At 39.7% G+C, this 18,602-nt stretch overlaps 1 protein-coding gene across 8 annotated transcripts in view; it reads right to left on the bottom strand.

Annotated features, from left to right (window-relative positions):
• Window positions 1–18,602, bottom strand: part of TENM3 (teneurin transmembrane protein 3) — a 1,099,611-nt gene that overhangs the window by 54,434 nt on the left and 1,026,575 nt on the right. For 6 of the 8 annotated variants that reach the window (XM_069244742.1, XM_069199215.1, XM_069199192.1 and 3 more), the window contains 4 exons: window positions 17,780–17,800; window positions 8,894–9,126; window positions 6,320–6,474; window positions 4,433–5,307 (listed from right to left, as the gene is read on the bottom strand). In XM_069244742.1, the coding sequence (XP_069100843.1) occupies window positions 4,433–5,307; window positions 6,320–6,474; window positions 8,894–9,126; window positions 17,780–17,800 (1,284 nt within the window). The remainder of the gene's footprint in view (window positions 1–4,432; window positions 5,308–6,319; window positions 6,475–8,893; window positions 9,127–17,779; window positions 17,801–18,602) is intronic. The other 2 variants (XM_069199199.1, XM_069199207.1) reach the window with 2 other exon arrangements.

Here is an 18,602-nt window from a genome sequence, read left to right as displayed (position 1 = left end):
TGGTATCTTTTTGTGTGGCATTGTCACGTTTCATAAACAGCCTGCTAAAATTATTAGGATAACAAAAGTGAAAAAATAATGAAGCAAATTAATTGATCACAAGTACACATTGTGAACCTACAAAAATTGCACCTGTTGTGGGTATAGTCGATAAAGACTCAAAACATGAAATTACCCAATCATTGCCAGATGTATAGGAAACTGCAGGGGCTTTAGAAACATGAAAAGGGTTTGTCCCTTGTGCAGACTTCTTGGATTACAGCACCACCCAATGAAGGAATAAGGATAAAACTAGACATTTGGGCAATTAACCTTGATATTGTTGTCTAAGTGAATGCCCAAACAATAATCTAAAGTAACTCATCATTGAACTACTACTGGATATCACCCAGTACACGGACAAGCTCTTTGCCAAATACACACCAACCACCTCTCAGGAGTCAGACATTTCAAATGAGACTGGCTTTAAAGATGCATGGCAAACAGCCCTTTTCTTGCAAGCACACAGATCATATGGGGGAAATCGGTCATATGTTAGTACGCATCACATTGTTGGCTAATTTAGAAAAGCACAAATAACCTCCACAGAGATGGCCTCCTACACACCAGCAATGTTGCCTTTTCAAGGAGAGGCAACCTACGCAATGGAAATCAGATATTCACATCCACTTACAAGTAAATTGAGAAACAGATTCAGGAGAACTTTGAAATTTATGCAGCGGACGCGGTCTCTATGCTAAACACAGGAAATAATTTAGGAAGGTTATCAGAGGTAAACCTTTTAACAGTAAAAGCAGAGAAAGAAAATCTTCCTTCTGCACCCTTGATGTAATTACAACTGACGCGTGCCCTGTTAAAGACACAGACCACACACCAGATCAGATAATAGCTTTAGGAATATACACACATGGCGTTTCTAGGCAGCTGATAAACATGATGATTAACTTATGGGCCAATGACGTAAATTGCACCAATGTCAGGCAGTTTTGCAATGTTTTCAATCAATTCTGTACAAGGGAAGGACGATTTAATAAAAAACGACCAATAGTAAAATAACGTTCAGCTTCCAGGAGGTCCGCGCAAGCAGCCTTTCTAGACTAGAACAAAACTGTCCAGTAGAGGTCCAAAATTGTCAAGCGCCAGTGCAAAAAAAGAATATTGTCTCATCAATAAATCCCCATGTATGTCCAGCTTAACACCCTACTAAAGCAGAAGGGTCATATGAAATGGGAAGCAAAGCCGGATAGCATCCTATATATTTCAATTCAGACAGGTAATAGCATACCTAGATAGAATCGGAAAAATAGTGGGGCTCCTGTAGTAGATAATGTATAGAAATTGAGAGCAATTCAGAAATGTTATGAAATCAATGCAGTGACCAGAAGCTGCAGATCCTTCAGGACAGAACCACGGGACCTCCTTGGCTTTCATACCACTTTTGATCTGGAGGCTCTAGTAAGCAAGGATGAGGTATGGAGCACTCTTAGCACAATTACTGATAACAAGGCACCATGCCTGAATGTACACACAACATTACACATAAAGCAGGTTGCCCCCTACGTCCCGGTATGTTCCCATTATATGCGCAAATCAACATTCCTTGATTCCGCCCCACACCTGGGCCGCACTGCTGATACAATGGCAGCAGCAAGATGAGTTCTGTGACGAGGCCAATAATCGTCATGAACGGAGACCAAAACTGTAGAGCTATTTTCTGACAAAGTGCCTCAGCTTTATAGATCTGGCTTGACAGCTTTGATTTTCAGCTAGGCAGATAGTAACCAATGCAAGCTACCTTAAATGGTTCATAAGCCTTGTTGAAGTCAATATGTCTGCCTTTAATGTGCTAACGCATGCCATTATGCACACATATATACACACAAATATTGTTTTTACACATTGGCACATTAAAGATAGAAGTACTGGCGTGGCAGATGCTTGTTCCAACAGACCCCAATGAAGTCAATTTTGATCCGAGACATTAAAGTTTCATTACTATTAGGAATGTGGTTCACCTAATCAACATCGACTCGGATATAACATTTGATCAAGTGGACAGGGGACTCTCACCTATATGTCTCCAACTAAATGAGTTTGAACAAATGGACTCAGTGAAACAAACTACAATAGGCACATGTAATGGATTCTCTCATACAGTATGCCGTTTGCTTTTTACGCTAAACAACTGAGACTTTCATCCTTCTAAGGTAAATAAAAGAGCGCTATTAAATAGCATAACATAGCATGAAAACGTGGCTACAAAGAGCTTTATAAAAATATTTTACCAGAGTAAAAAAATAATCACTTTGAGTTACTCACTCCTAGTTGATATCATGTCTGATCTTGCAGATCACAAGTTTGAATCTCAAGAGTGCTAACACATCTTTCTCCCTCGGAGATCCAAGACCGGGACATCATTAAACTGTAACGTAGTAATAGACTATATTTTTGCAAAGCAGTGGAATGGCTAAACTATGGCCGTAAGTGCTACATTAGAGATGAATTACTATTACACAATGGGATCGCTATCGACAAGCGTTTGACAGCTTCCTATCACTATATCCAACCATACACTTGAATTAAGAGGGAACACCGGCAATACTTGGTAGTGAGATCACTAACAAAATATGAATGCATTTATTTCATACTGAAAGCAAGTACAAGGGAATTCATGTCAATGTATAGCAAACCTAGCAGAGGCACAAACACAACTCGCAGAAATATATGATGATGTGAGTGGGAAGCGTAGATGGCAACAACAGCTGTCAAAATATCAATGTGCATGCTGGACAAAGAAGCTGCATGCCTGCCTAATGGAAATAAACCTACCCAGATCCCTCTGCAGGAGAAGATGGACTGGAAAATAAGGTTCCTGTGCCCAAGGTAGAAACCTAACAACTATATTGAACATCATGAACTACACTGTGTGTCTGATCCTCCCTTTGAGTGAAATGATAACAGTGATGGAAGATGTGGTGGCAAACAAACTGCAGCTGAAACAAGTGCGCCGATCACTCTTCATCTGATTGCGGCTGTGGAGTCAATATGTGAGTTCATAAAATGAATATAGACTGAAGGAGCAACTGAGATGCACATTAGGGTAATGTTTGGCAGAGGAACGAAAAGGAAAGTTCCCAGATGAACAAAGCAGACAGCTAACAAAATAAGTAGAACCTGAGAGCCTTATGAAGACTTCCATACAGAGTAAGAGGGAGCAAATGGCAAGGCAAGGGGTGGGTATGAAAAACACATTACTCCCATAGTAAGCAAGAATGGGGGGCAAACAGGAATGAAGATCCTGAACCAAGAGGGTGCAGGGTCCTGACAATGGTGTCTAGTTGCCTGACTTTGGACCTGAGCCTATCAAAGGCACAATGTTCAGAACACAGGCACATTCAAATGAATTCACTGTACCACAGGTAGCCAATGGTGGCTTCGGTGGGATCTGAGACACAGTAAAATCTACACAAATACCTATCTGACCTCCATGGAACTGCTGCTTATAAACCATCCTCAAAGAGAGCCTCGGGTAATGACTATTAACCTGATCGACTCTGCTAAGAAATCCCGCTCCTACCACAGGACCTGAACGAGCTGAGGAAAAAAAAGGTAAACCCCGTCTCAGCAGTCTCAATGTTTGGGATATACAGCAATAAATATCTAAGAGTTACACAATAACAACCGGAAATCTTAAAGTGTTTGGGCTCTATGTACATTGTACAAGTCCAAATAAAGCACAGTGCTGCCCTGTCCAAACGTACTGATGAAGAGACACAGACCAGGTGCTTCTTAGGGTCACATCAATATGATGTGCACTCATATGTGATGGGAAGAGTGTGAAGACTAAAGCGTATCCCAGACAACAATACATGGTCAATCAAGTAAGGGACAGGGAGATGAGGGGTACGTGGAGTACTCTGCTTCCTTATACAAATGTGAGAAGGCAAGGACTTGGAGAGAGACTTTCAGTTAAAGTACTGTATTATTGACTTCACTAGACCTGTGCCCTCTATGAAATATCTAATGCACGCCCACTGGTTACATGCCAGTAAAATACTTTAAACATAAGAAAGTGCAACGCTATATCTGATTTCATGTTACAAAGATAGTTCGTTGGCCATGAACACTGAAAGGCCAAACACATCTCTCAGGTGGAACACAGACTGTTTTCACTCAATTCAATGTTTTTTCTAAAACTAAATATAGCACTCAGACTCGTAAATATCCTTTTTTTTCCAAACTGGAGACCGCATATTTTGTAAATTTAGTTAGGCAGTTCGAACTTTGTCATTACATGCAATCCTTCTAAACGAGCATCAGAAACGAGCCTCTGCAGTCTGAATTATGTCATTGACAAGGCTGAGGTTGTTTCCTTGCAACAACCTTTTAACTTGAGCCCCAATAGACAGCATAGAAGGATTGCCATACTTACTCAAAGAAAGTAGTCCAGCCAGTTTCATCACTTTTAGTTGCTAGGAGGCCACTGTTGCCATGGTACGTAAACAGCACCAGCTCCTGCCCTTGCGCCGTCATGCTTTTCAAGCAGCCATTGGTTCCTATGGTCAGCCATATTACTTGGTTGTCGGGGGACACAATTCTCACCGGCATGCGATTGGGGTCTCGCCTGATACGCAGCGTGTTTCCATTGCTGTCTGTCACTGCAGTGATGTCGTTTTCATTGCTGTAGCTGAAATTGTATATGTAGTCACCAGTGACTAAGCTGAGAGTGTACTGGTGTGTACCATTGACGTCAAAGATGTACAATTCCTGCTCTGTTGGGGAAGCCACTTCGTAATAATTCATGGAATTTAACAGGGGCTTGTTCTTCGAGACGGCTCGTATTCGGATATTTGCGAGATCAGCAATGTATAATGTGCCCTCGGGAGATGCCGCCAGAGACGAAGGTGCATTGAGTTTGGCATCCTTAGCATAACCATCTCCAGTTTGATAACAATCACAATTGGCATCGTTCTTGCAGTCACAGTCCGATGGTATCCCAGCGAGCAAGGAGATCTCGCCATCTGTCGTGACTTGCCGTATCCTGTTGATCTTCTTCTCATCTGTTTCTGTGATGTAAAGGACACCACTGTATGAGACAGAGATGGCAGTTGCCGATTCCAGTGTTGTTTGGACAGCATGTTTGCCAACAGAGTACTCCACACCTGGTACCTGGCAGTACATTGGTCTCCCAGCAGCGATGCGGACCTGCCGATTTTCACTGATTTGCAAAACCACATTGTTGTCCAGGACGTAAATTGAGTTATCCATTGGATTGATTGCCAAGTCAGTGGGCCATTCCAGTCGAACCTAAAGAATGAAATAGCTTACGTTTATTCATGTAAAATGCCACCTTGTATTTTAATAAAATATGCATTTCAATTTTTTCATGTAAAAAACCTATAAGCTGTAAATGCACCATCAAAGGAATGAAAACAAACTGCAATTTCATAAGCTCAAGCATATTCTAATTAAATTTATATGGTGCTTTTTGTCATTGGTGTGGATCCCTAGTCCTTAGAAAGCATGCAGGGTGTTGAGGTCGGAAGATGATGGTTGTTGTGATGTGGGTGGTACTGTCCCGATGCTCTGGACTGTTTTGTGTGGTGGACAAGTTTGTTGGTGGCGAGAGGATAATTACTCCACATACTATTATGTCATTGATGAGATCTTGTATGGCATGTTTGATATCACTGCAACATTTGCAACAACATTATTGATAAGAAAACTATGCATGGCAAAGGCGCAAGTTATAGTTACATTAGGGCGCAAGTTATATTTACTTTAAAGAAATTTTAACTACAACTGCTGAATTTCTATGGTTTTGTACAAGTAAATTCAGAACCTATCTATAACGTTCCTGTAATCTTATCTTTAGTAAATATGTCTATACTGGAATATTCCGTTCTGAATTCCCAGGGTAGTAATTTGGACTCTACAACTTTTCCATCCAAGCTTCCCCATGTTTTAATTTCCAGTAAGGTCTCCAGAGATTTAGTTCTCCCAGTTGCTACAGCTCTCTGAGGATAAATACACAGCAATAGGTGAGTGCCACTGACAGAATATCCCCTTGACAATCAGACGATTTTAGTGCCTGCCTTGCAGATATGCACTTTTATGAAGGTAACCCCAGTATCAGCCTCATATTAACAGTGTCATTGTTCTTCTAAGGTAATTGCAAAAAGTGACCTCATGCAGGGTTTCTGTCATCACAAAGAAAAGCATTCAAGAAATGGCAGCATAATAAAACAGGGCAAGAAGCATGCCTACTAGTTTCTGTACCGGACATTTAAGCCGTTTAAAATTGCACTGTTAATAATACCTCGCTGATGTGCATGCTGGTGTCACAGGTTAAAGGACGTGCGGAGGTCAAATCGTTGGAGCCAAGAAGGGTTGAGATAATTCCATTTTGATCTACTTTTCGAATCACCTTCCCGTCAACAAAATAAATGATTCCATTCTTATCGACAGCGATTCCTTTTTATGAAAGAAAAGTATATATTAGTTCCCTTGTACATAAGGATAGTTTAATTAGACCCAGAGAGTGCAATGTGGTTGCAAGAGGTCTAGATCAATAAAAGACATCGAGGGTAACCGTTGTCTATGTAAATGACTTGCATTCAAAATAACAGTAATATGCATTTACCTTATGTGGAAAATCTAGCATGCAGCTGGTATTCCTGGACCTTTGTTGGGCACCCTTGTATAAGACCATCACTGTGTTAAATGACTATCAGCCTGAAAAAAGTCAAATGTCCCTACTAGTGTTAACAAATCATCATGTCGAGGTCACTGTCAATTGTATGTATAATTGTCAGTTTTAAGCTTCAGAAAACCATACTTGAATCAAATTTATTAGTAAACTCTGAATAATGGTTCTCAGTAGCTGATTGGTGGATCTTCCAAAGACCTAGGAATACAGTCAGCATACATTATAAAATCAGCAGCTCAGAAGATAAATTAGGATAGAAAACACAGGCTCTGGATTTATGTCAGAATTTTGTATTTCAGATACCTTTCTTTCAGGAAACCAAATATTTGTGCAATTCAGGCAGCGGAAGTAGGAGTTACAAGACCATTTAGAAAATCACAAACAGAAATCTACTTTATTTTCGCAGTTTTTTGGTAATTTGTACCGCACAGATGTACTGCATTGTAAAGTACCCACCCATGCTAAAAATTCCAGTTCTTAGAGCAGAGTGAATTACAACAGTGACATTAATCTATTTCTCGCAGGCTCCCAGTGTGAGGCTATATGTGCTACTTGTGTTATTAGAGGAGTATGTACTATGAGAGTCACACTTTCAGCTGGTTTTGAGAACATACACACTTGAGGGGCTTTAACACCCGGCTGGCACCATCAACTAATAGTCAACTGAAAAAGCTGAGACAGAGAGAAGGATGTGATATGCATGTGTTTTATGTCGCCTACCAATTAACATCCTTTCAGTTCAGTTTCCATACTTAAACATCATTTTGTTTTCTTACACTTACATGAGTCAAAGACCTAATGAAAGCTGCAAACACTATACCAAATTTAACAGGCATTGCAGCAGCAAACTGGTTTCTAAATAGGTCGTTTACTAAACTTTTCTATATCGGTCAACAATGTGTTATTGAAGTGGCACATAAATAATTTGCAGGTTTTGAGACCTAGTGCCAGGTGCGTGGCAGACAGTAAGTAAAGCATTGGTAGACGTAATAGGGCCGTGCACAGGAGTGGAACACAGAGACAGGGGGCTGGCATATCACCCTGAGGGTCATGGACCATTCTTCTCCCCTTTATGCCGACTGCGGTGCCAGTGTGTTTCGTGGGACAGGCTCGTCTGATATTGATAGGGTACTTTGAGTGTCTAAAAGTAAACAAAGCCTCTCACACTGGCCAAAAAAACATCTATGGGCATCTCACATTGCCACTGTTCTCTAGGTAACGTCTAGGTAACGTCTCATGCCAAAATAGACTACCATACAAACCATCCTAAAATGGTTGCCACATGGTTTTATATAAACTATCATGAGTTTCTACAGGAACCAGTTCTTGCTGGTCAGGAAGATCCTACCTTCCTCCTATAAGTCAGATCATGCTTGTTGATACTCTACCTCATAATTGTTGTTTTCATCTTTATTGTCTACTGGTGCACAGATCTAGTTTTGCAAGCAGCACTCAAGTTGACTCCTCCTCTACCCCGTAATCTGGGTCTTGAACCCTGATGGGATTCTAATACCTTTTGATTTCTTTTTTTTCTGGTACAATCTTGCCCTTACCTGACAAAATAATGAAGAAGAGACATTTATGGACATCTTTGACAGTCTTGTTGCAAGAACTTTTATTCCCCTTCTAAAATTAATCAGCGCAATGGAGGTGAAAACTAAAGTGTGCATGTTTTGTGATCAATGAAGATGCAGTAAGTTCTTCTTAATTCAAGAGAAAGTAGCAAATCTTCTCAAAACGAAAACAAGTAGAAGCACATGAAGCCTAGAATATAATTGAAAAATTAGATTTGCAAAAGCGTCATATTATGGTACACCCAGAAATCTGGGCATTGGTCTGAGCCAATACAGGGATTTATTTTCAAAAGCCTCTGCTCTGAAAAGGCACAGTATTTCATTCTGGAATATACCGAAAAATTCTACCGAAATACCCATGACTTTAAGACCAATGCCAAGATTACAGTACAGCTGTTGTGTAAATTCGACAGTATTTACATCTGCACCAGTGGTACTGAGAAACTGCATCTTTTAGTGTTATTACAGTATGTGCTTGGCCCAGTGACTAAACAGCATGTTGGACAACAAGCATGCCCAGGGTAGTTCAGTGCTAGAGAAAATTCACCACTCAGAGAAGGCTAGAGAAATCAGCGAGATAAGGAATGTGCAAAATGAAAAAATAGTTTACCTTTTGGAGTTGTGAGTGTTGCCTCCACAGCTCTGCCGCCTTCACCACACCTAGCCTCATCGAAGGGTGTGCACTGCTCTCCTGTACCTGCTATGACTTCAGCATGCTTGGTCAGGTCTTTGGCGCCAAGCAGTGATTTCGGTCGATAAATTTTGCGAGTGTTAGTGTCAGAAACATACAGGTCTCCAGTGACAGGGTCCGTGGCCAGGTAATACCTGTGAGCCGGATTACTGCTGTGAAGAAACCAAACGATGCAGTGTAAAAACAAGGCTGTGGATAATAGTCTTAAAACATGAACATTCACACTAAGTACACTAAACAAGAAGTGCTCCTCTACCAATGAGTTACAAGTTATTTTTGCCATGTAGTAACTCTATGATCCCTGTAACATTCATGGTGGAGCGTCATGTGTGTTCTGTCAGTTAATAGCAATGCAGTGTGAATGGTTTCATAGACCTTCATACAGGATTTGAAAGCGCCCATGCTATTACTCGGGCACGGATGGAGTCTGCTATGCTTGGGATTGTGGTGTAAGAATAGAATTTGATGGGAAGCCCGAGCAATGCTAATGACTTAAACATCCATCCACAGCATGCTGGTTCATTTGCTGCATGAGTGAGGAAGAGTAAATAATAACTGTCAGGATTATTTCCTAGCAGTGGTGGGTACTGGAGAAACCTCTGCTTCGCTATTATTCATGACCTATTTCATAATGTGGACACTGCTGCGGAATTCCAATGAGGTCGTTTGAGTCCAGGGGACTATCAGTAGGCCTTCAGACACATCGAAGTAGAGTGCCAGAGCCGGTCCATTTCTAATCATTTTTGTGGAATACATTTCTCTTATTGTCGCACGCAACACTCAGCCTCTTGCTGCCTTTTTTTGAAAGGTTGTTATCCATTCAGGTGGCTGCACAAACACTTGGTAGTGTTTATACGCATCGCCAAAAGATGAACACCCGTAACAGTGTCCTGATCTCCAACTAGGATACCTGCGCTCTAAAGCAGAGCCACTGCAAAACAGGACTTCACCACTCTAGAGTAAGCTTGGAGTGAGGTTTAATCCTTAGCAGAATCCCTGGATGCTGACTGGTGACACCATATTGCGTAAGACAGGCCAATCAAGCAAATGTGTCAAAATTTACGAATGCAACAATAACTTACATATAGCACATCACAAAAGAAGTAAACACAGGTTAATGTCACCACGCACATAAAATAGTTTGTGAAAAAAAAATAAAGCTTTATAAACAGTGGTAATACACACTCTATGCATGACACCGAAGAACAGCACTGAACAAGTTCAAGCAGGGCCAGATTACAACCTTGATGAATGGGATACTTCGTCACAAACATGACTGATATTCTATCCCGCCCACCATTTTACAAGTGCCATAGGATATAATGAAACTTGTAATATGGTGGATGGGATATCCGTCACGTTTGTGATGGAGTATCCCATCCGCCAAGATCGTAACCAGGCCCATATAGATGCAGTGCATTAAGAATGTACTCCATGATAATTCAAAATGATGGAAGTTTCTATCCAAAAAAGGGTAAGGTAAGGGAACGCGTGTTATTTTACGTCTCAGAAACAAATTACTCACAACTGGTCCAATGGATTACAACTAGAACCATTTTTTCCACAAGAGGTTTAACTATTTTACAAATCTTTGAATATCAATAGAAAATAAACAGCAAGTGTATCTACAGTCCCACACAGCCAAAGCATGGTTTCAGTGAAGGCAAAAGAGCCAACCTTTATGACTACCCAAATGTTAGCTTGAAGTTCCATGGAGAATCAGGGGTAAAGCTGAAATTCATTCTAAGTGGGTCAGGAAGGGGATACTCAGTTTTGGGTCATCAAAAATACTTAATGCCTGATTTAGAGTTTGATAGATGGGATTACTCCATCACAAATGTGATAGATATCCTGTCCGCCTTATTATGATCTCATTATATCCTATGTGAATCGTAATAAAGCGGACAGGCTATCCGTCATGTTTGTGAAGGATTAACCCGTCCGCCAAACTCTTAATTAGGACTTAAGTGTTTTTTGTTTACACAAACTGCAGTTATCAATGAAGAGTCAGGTGAAAGTGACAAGGTCTATAATGTAAAGAAGCTGCACCATTTGTCAGTTTATAAGTTTAGATACTGAAGCGCAATTTTCTTGATGCACATGGGAAGGCAACTGAAGTAACAGGGTTCAAACCCTTGCAGTGGTGTTGATGTTTCACTCCAAAGTAACAGTGTAGAATGTGATCTCCAGCATGACCCTTGAGATCACTGAGAATGAGTACATCTGGTAAGGCCCACCTAGGGGGATGAGCAGATTTTTCATTTATTTTTTGTTCTATTGTCAGATTTGAATTGTGTGGTTTTTTTTTAAAGCATCTTTAACGTTTTCAAGAGGCTTTGGGTGGATATTATTGCTGGCTCAGCAGACAAGGAGACTATTGCTTTAGATCAGGCGTTGGTCAATAGTAGAGCTACTGCAAGTATTGTGCAGAGGAGCACCAAATTATGTGGCAGTGTTGAATAAATGATGCAGCAAGAAGAGCAATTATACAGTTACACAGCATAACGCAGCACTTTTTTTTTTTACAGTTTTACGTCATGAATTTGAAATGCTTACGCATGGTAATACAGTCTACACATAGATTTCACCTCATCCGTACCAGTTTGACAATCAAATAGAAAATTAAGTAACTGTAAAATGCCCAGTTAATCTTTGTGAAGGGCCATCCACTGCACGCAAACACACTGCCATGTTTTTAGTAACTTTTGATCTGTTTGAGTTAGAAACCTTTTTTTTTGTTAAATCTGCAGATTAGGCAGCAGATGTTGGATTATGTAGCAAATACAGCAAATTCATAGTTATGTGAACAAAAGTTACGGCCACAGAATTGCATAATTGTAGGTGCCCTGCTTATTAGCAGAGTTGCTTCACTGAATGTGTGCAATTGGTCCCTGCAAATGGACAGAACGCCCATGTCTGCAGCATAACTCTAAGGGGCGAGGTTGCCATGCAAAGTGAGTGGAATGTATCTTCCTAGCTGAACTCATTTTTTAATGTAGGATGGATGGAAGGAGTAAAAGATGTTTTGCATGTGTATTGATGCTAACTCCATCCACTTCACCCTGACACTAAAATTACATCGAAACCTTAGGGTTCTTTTTACTCCATCCATGAAAGTGGAAACCTTTATCATTAACATACTGCTGCAGCACACATCCAATCACAGAACATGAGGTAGATACACAAACACATACCTTTTAAGACACCTAGACATCTACGCAACCTGTTAGGGTCTGCAGAATGGACTAATAGACTTTATCGTTTCCTACTCAGTTCCTCTTAATACTCCTGTGCATCAGTAGACAAGATCATAAACTTTGCCACTTGAGCTTTGTGTATCTTTCTCAACCATACCCATACCTCAGCTTGCCACCACCAAGTCAAATGGCTCACTGCAATAAATTGATCCTTTTACAAGTTCCTAATGTCGATTTTTAAAGGAGTAAACAGTCTGGCTCCAATTTACCCCTTTAACATTCTATCCCAACACACACCTGCTTGAAAACTCTGACACACGATGTACAACCTTCTGGCTATACCTAAACTACTTTGTACTGACCCCAACTTTTCGATTTTTCACCCTCTGGGCCACCTGAACTGCAACTACTATTAAATATTCACAAATTAATTACAGCACTGAAAATACCACTGAGTGTGGTAAAACACTTGTGGGAATTGGTCTCAATTAACACACTAACATATTTGTAGAGTAACTCAACTAAACTTATATTCTAAAATTCATTACTACAGCACAGATATTCCAGTTTATTTCCACAGTGCAGCAAAACCCACATTAGAAAAACAGTGTTTACTGGCTGACAGATTGCATGTCCTCATTAGTTCTCAGGGGAAAACTATACTACTCCCCCAATAGTCATGCAACCCGCATCAATGTAATTTAAACTTACTGCACTAATTTAATACCTTGCACCCCAGTGTTCGCTACATATACTTCCCAAAATAAATTCACTTGTGAAATGTCATGGCATACACCATGCATGTACATTTACAGAGTATATGCAATTTATTACCATTATTGAGAGGAGAATCTTTATCACCTCGAAGCTTAGCCTCTCATTGACAAGCCCACCGCCCCAGTGTGTGGTGTGTGTGAGAGAGAGTATATATAGCAAGACAGTGAAAACAAATGTGACTGTATAGCGCATGTAATAAGGAACAGCTATACCAATAAATACACATACAAATACACATACTTACTACTACAGAGCAAATGTCAAATTAATTTTTCATACCACAGTACTGAGAGTGCATGTAACATTGACTTTACATAGGGAAAACCCCTTCTTATACTCACTGTATACAATGTGGCTTTATCTTACTGCAGAAACGTAACCCATTGTACCCTGGTTAAAATATCTTTTGTTAAAACAAAGTCACATTAAATAATGACTTGGAAGATGTGCAGAATGTAACCTGCTATTTATTCCTATTATTGACAGGGGAAAGGAGCATAATGATCCATTAAATGCTTGGTCTCTTGTACGTCACGTACCCTCCCCACAATTAACATGGTAATAACTAGCATATTACACCCTGAAAACCTGCATATATAATTCAAACTATACACGTCTGAACTTCAGACAAAAATGCATCTCAACCTATGATTACACCAGTTGTCCCTGTGCCAATAAACAATTCAGGCCGAGTTGATGTACTTTGACATTAGTAAATAACATTGCCAGAAAAAAACACGTTGGCTTGTATTCATTCAATGGCGACAAAAGACAGAAAACGTGTACGCCATATTGCCAAGCAATGAATAAAAAGAAGGTTTGTGATCTCCTCTCCGTGGAAACTATAATTGACAGTAAGAATGTTACAGAAGTCTGCCACCTTCAGACAAAACAATTACTGGCTAAATTAGAAAGATGCCTCACTATGCACAGATCACTAGAAATCTCTTAAAATGTAAAAAAAAGCCTTCCTATTTCTGGTTCCTCGGGCTCAAAGGGACAGCCGAAGTCTGTGTGCTCGAAAAAGCCAAATAGAATTCTGAACTTCTAACACGGAGAAGCAAACTGCTTTCTTGAAAGTGAAAGGTTCATTGGCCCTGCTGTGATGAAAGAGAGAGTGAGTCCTTTGAACATTATTAGCTTGTCCACCTTTCCAAAATCTTAATCTGAGCAAGCAGAAGCTTAAAATATTGGTAGCGTGATACAGCTGTTCAAAAATGTCTGAAAAATATTCAGAAATGACAAACTATATTCTGAATTGAGCAGCACAGAAACAAGAAAAAAAAAGAACAGAGCTCCAAGAATGAGCTGCTTCACCCTGAAAGCTAATCCTTGCATCAGAATTAAACAAGAGAGGTGCACATAATGCGCACCAAAATGCACGACCAACAGTTCGGTAACCAATCACTGTGATTCTATTAACACCCATGAGTGGCAACGCTCCTCCACCCTAAAGGAGGAGCCGCACCTGTTAACACCTCTTACATTTGTTAAACTAAACAAAATCTAGATGAAACAAAAGGGCCTTGCCAATCTTGCTGCTCTTCATAGCGACCACTACCAATTTCTACACAACCAGACTGCAAAAAGGGAAGTGGGAACGGCAAAATCTTCAACAAATCCCTTCCTGTTTCCTCCTGTGAGTCGCCTGATTTTGAAAACGACTATGTAAACACTTGGTTGTTTGTCATATTCTTACTTATGAATATTACAATTTTTACTTTTTCTTGGCCAAAATGGAAACCATTGGTTCTTTATCTTTGCTTTACCCTCTTACCCCACCTCAGCTAATTCAGCATGCTTGCATTCTTCATTCTAAAAATCCTCCACGGGCCCAGTCTTAACTGGATGATCCAAAATTATCAAAATCATTAACTTACTTAGCCTGACCCAACCAATTGTTTCTATTCATCCATTTCCTCTGTTTGTATCTGTTTTTTTTGGTCAACTCAAATCATGAAACCCTTTGATGGCACATTTATCCTTTCTAACTGGTGCATCACACCACCCATCGAGTCCAAACACATCTGTCCAATCATCACCAATCTAGTTTCTAAGTGACACTTTATTAATACCAATTATAGTTTTCTTTGACAGAGAGGCTCTGGCATAATCTTGAACACTGGGAAACCCCACAGGCTTACTATCTTGTAGCCTAACTTACAGTCAAGAAACTGGGTCCATTTTGAAGATGATCTTCAGGTTTAACATGGCAAATTCATGCTCTACGGTCTCAAGTTGGGCTGTGTGTTGGCGTATTTGTTTAGGCTTTCATTAGCAGGCCTTTCAAATTTTTCTACTCTATATCTACTGTTTCTCTCCAAAGAGGAGGGGTGTCCATTACCCACGTTAATTATAAGCGTATGAAATTGTGACTTTTCCCATTGGTCTACATTACACAATGAATGTTTTGTGAGACTGTATTTCAAACCATTTAACACCCAATGTGGATAAGACATAGATGTTGTTTTCCAATAGTTAAAGAAAACAAACTTTATTTCGAAGTTGAATAGCACACAGGGAATTATAAGTATCTGGGGTTAATGCTCACCCATATTTTTAACTGATGTGAACGTTTCTATGAATTCTCAACTTCCTTTGTTGGACACAATTTCAGGGTTGCTGAGGGTTAATCAGGAGTTCGGAGATGGATTAATGGCTCCTACAATAACTCAACTTTATGTTATAGTGCAGAGCTATTTGCTTTAGATAGAATGCAGTGTTTAAAATGGCTATTCAAAATCCCGACCACACTATGGCTCAGGCCATTCAGTGTTAAATTTTGCATCCTCATCACCAACCGTAGGAATTGAATCCCTGTGCTTTTTAAAACAATTAGTGAATGTAATTAGTAAATATATATATATAAATATATATATATACACACACACAAAAACACTGCTTTGTTAACAAGAGTTTTATCAGTGTCCATGGTGTGATATTCCGAATTATTTTTGCATTTTTATAGGATAACACAATTACCTTTTCCCGTGCTTTCCTATTGATTTTTTCTTTATAATGTTCAATTCAATTATTTGCTTTCCTTCATTTTTGTCTTTCTAACTTGATTTGGACCTTTCAAGTTAATACTGTATATCTAGTTGTATACATACCACATGCATTTTTAAAGAGTCCGGCCTTGCAACTTTTGTTAAGCAACTAATGGTAAAACAGAGATACATTACAGAAACAAGTTCATCATAATGAGTTGGATTGTTTGAGCCTTGTGGGAGATTGGATACGTCAATTAAGATCCGTGTTCTCTGTCTCCAACAGCCTAAAACTCCAATTATTACTGTAACTCACTGAATTAAGCCAAATGGATCTCCTACACAGAAAACCGAAAACCTGCTGTTTTCATAATATTACTATCAAAGCTAGTAATAATTTATCTCATACCACACTTCCACCATAGGTCTTGCGAATATCCTCTTTAATGGTTCTCAGTTTATCAAATGTAAGTGGTTGGAAAACTAAGTTGGCCATGCTGGGAATTAAATACATTACCTATGAATCACAGTAAATATTACCCACGTTTTCATTCCCTCCTGACTGCATTTTCTCCTCTATCCAAGCAGAAACCTCAATGCATGTAGACACAGAACTACGACTATTGATCCACTCCTCTAATGCAACTACTGCCTTTTACCATCCTTTTAGTATCCACAGGATTCCTTTCCAACTCACATTCTGTGCACCTTTGCTGTTAGGTAAGCTGAATTCGGGCAAAATCATTCTCTTTGTCTTTCTCATCCACTTCTTCTAGCCCACTGACAGAACTAGTGTCTGATTTCAAACAAGCATGTTCTACATCACCCGTGTAACAGAGCTGACAGGCTGTGCCAGTTTAGTGTACAAGTCCCTCATCTTTAGCTTCTAAATTATCAATTACCCAAAAGACAATTTATTGATTCAGCCATCTCATTTTACACACATTGAAACACACAAACTATTGCCTTCACTCATCTTCAGAAACTCTTATCCTCGCACCACATCTATTTCTACGGTGTATCTTGTGATTTTGATACTTGCTCCTTCCTGCTACCAACAACAGAATTCCCTTTCTGTGGAACTCTACATCAGAAATGGAATGCTTCTTCACATTAACTTTGTCATGCAGAACCCACTATGACGTATTGGACAATCAGACACCATAGGTTGGCCCAGATTATGGCCCATGGTGCTTCTCATCTACCCTGGAACTCTGTACTAACTTATCTCCCACTCATTCTCTTCACTTCCCGGACACCATTACATTTGTTTATTGCCTTCTTATTTTTTTGCCTATTGTTATATTATATGAAAACTCTGGTAACAAAAAAAGTCATCTTTGTTATCAAATTCACTGTGTTAAAAAAAACGAATATGAACATGTGACCATCCTGTGGTATTTTGAAATTATTATTAAATGCTTTCATAATAACAGTTTTCTTTCTAGGTCATATCCTTACTGATATACTTGATCAAATATAATTTAATATTGTTTCACGAACATACTATTATAAAGTTGCTATAATTCTTTCAGCACAGCAGTCGTAACCAATTACAGACAATCGCATCAGCCTGAAACAATAGTGTCCTCACCCAGGTAAGGTCCTTTCTAACCAAAGACATGGGTATGGGCTCGGTTTGGTCCACATGATAATCCCGACCTCTGTCTCAGTCACATCACAAGAAAACCACACTTTTCTAGTTCATTTGCTCTTCACTTTAGAAAACATCCAATGTTTACATTGTCCCATAAGCCCTGATACAATGGGTGCAAAGAAGCTTCAGCAAACAGTCAGAACAGCCAGAAAACAGAAGCAACTGCTTAGTGTAAAATGCTTACCTATGCCTAAAATCTTTATTTCTTGAAGGAGGCAAGCAAAGAAAGGGGTAAGAAAGATAAGAGTTAGTAATACAAGATAGCTTTAGAGAACATGAACATGGACATAAGCAGACACATGGAAAAGAAGCATTAGTGGGGAGTAATTAACATTCAACAACGCCAGATTCTTCAGCTATAGACAATGTTTTTAGGCCATGTGGTGCAACAAGACCACTTTACCACTGTAAGCCATTTGTTGCAAAATTGTGCCATCTTGGGGTAATTTATGAAAGCACAGAAAGAGTTGCACCTACATCTGCCATGATACACCCCTGGACCATTTTCTTGTCCAACCCACTTAAAGTTTGAATGCCTTCTAGTCTCTCACAATTAACCTTCTTCTCTGTGACTGACTAGTTTAGTGAGGAGTCACCCGTCTTAAATGTATGTTGTGTTAAAGTCAGATTGGCCACGGTTTATGTTTCCTAAAGTTCGTGGGTCCCTGCTACTCTGTCTCAGTGACCTGTTGGTCTCCAGAGTTTATCTGTATGAAGAGATGGAGACTGAGGTACGAGGAGGCCACAGACGAATGATAAATGAGCAGAAGATCAAACTAAAATAATTTAAATCAAGGCAAACGTAATACAGAATGTAGGTAACTGGGCTGAAAGGGAGAAAAACAACACATACAGAAGTGTTAGGTAGGAGTGTCTCACATCCATGGGACGTACAAGAGAATGGAATTACATCACAGATGACAGAAAGAGTACACATCGTGACAAGGAGCCAAACGAAATAGTATACGCTCGATAGTGAATCTGAAAAATGAAGGACACCTATAATT

Source organism: Pleurodeles waltl, chromosome 1_2 (genome assembly GCF_031143425.1).
Source record: "Pleurodeles waltl isolate 20211129_DDA chromosome 1_2, aPleWal1.hap1.20221129, whole genome shotgun sequence".
In the NCBI taxonomy this organism is placed as follows: domain Eukaryota; kingdom Metazoa; phylum Chordata; class Amphibia; order Caudata; family Salamandridae; genus Pleurodeles; species Pleurodeles waltl.
Note: the sequence above shows the minus strand (reverse complement) of the source record. Positions and strands in the feature narration are given on the sequence as shown.